Here is a 737-nt window from a genome sequence, read left to right on the forward strand (position 1 = left end):
ATTCCTGCTCCACATTCTGGTTTTCTGAACACCGTAGTGATGTCTGTGACACTGTAAATCACCATGCGCGTGTGACCCTGCGTGTTTGGAGTGTTTCCACAGGAAAAAGCTGGCTCACGCAGAACAGTAGCGTCGTGCTGTTTCTCTTCGGTGACTGGCAGTCCAGGCGATCTGCAGTTCTGAAAGCCAACTCTCCATCTCTCACTGCAGCACGTGCCCCTTCAGCCAGCCTCCCATGGGCTGGGGGCATTCCTCCAGCTCAGGGCCTGAACGCCCTGGCTTTTATGAAGGAAACAAGCAAGGACAGAAGTTTTCCCCTGTGGGCAGAGACGATCCTCTCAGGGAACATCTGGAAAAATGTACGCCCGAGGTCCACCGCAGCTCGCAGAACCCTGCAGCAGAGTCCGGCCAGGGCAGCTGCGGCGCGGAGCGGTGTTTCAGCCCCTACCACAGCTGGACATGGAAGACTTGAAGGAGCTTTTGCCAGACTCCCCATCTTCCTCCAGCGTCCTCTTAGCCAATGTAACTGGCAGCGACGTGGAAGAAGAACAAGAAGAAAAGTTGTTGCAAGCACTGTAATTTTTAAAACAAATGGTTATTAGATTTGATTATTGTTATTACATTATTATAGAGAAATAGTATAGAATGTTATTTTAACTGTCTGTAACACACTGAAAATTTACATCGGCAATACCTCGATCTGCCACCCGCTGCGTTAATAAAAATGGGTCTGTCCA

At 49.8% G+C, this 737-nt stretch overlaps 1 protein-coding gene across 1 annotated transcript in view; it reads left to right on the forward strand.

The window, feature by feature from the left end:
• LOC104489247 (transcription factor SOX-30-like) overlaps positions 1–575 on the forward strand; it is a gene marked incomplete at both ends in the record, with an annotated part of 5,550 nt that extends 4,975 nt beyond the window's left edge. The window contains one exon of the mRNA XM_010131390.1: positions 371–575. Within this exon, the coding sequence (XP_010129692.1) occupies positions 371–575 (205 nt within the window). The remainder of the gene's footprint in view (positions 1–370) is intronic.
• Between the last annotated feature and the right edge of the window lie 162 nt (positions 576–737).

This window comes from Buceros rhinoceros, unplaced genomic scaffold (assembly GCF_000710305.1).
Source record: "Buceros rhinoceros silvestris isolate BGI_N320 unplaced genomic scaffold, ASM71030v1 scaffold3462, whole genome shotgun sequence".
NCBI lineage: Eukaryota > Metazoa > Chordata > Aves > Bucerotiformes > Bucerotidae > Buceros > Buceros rhinoceros.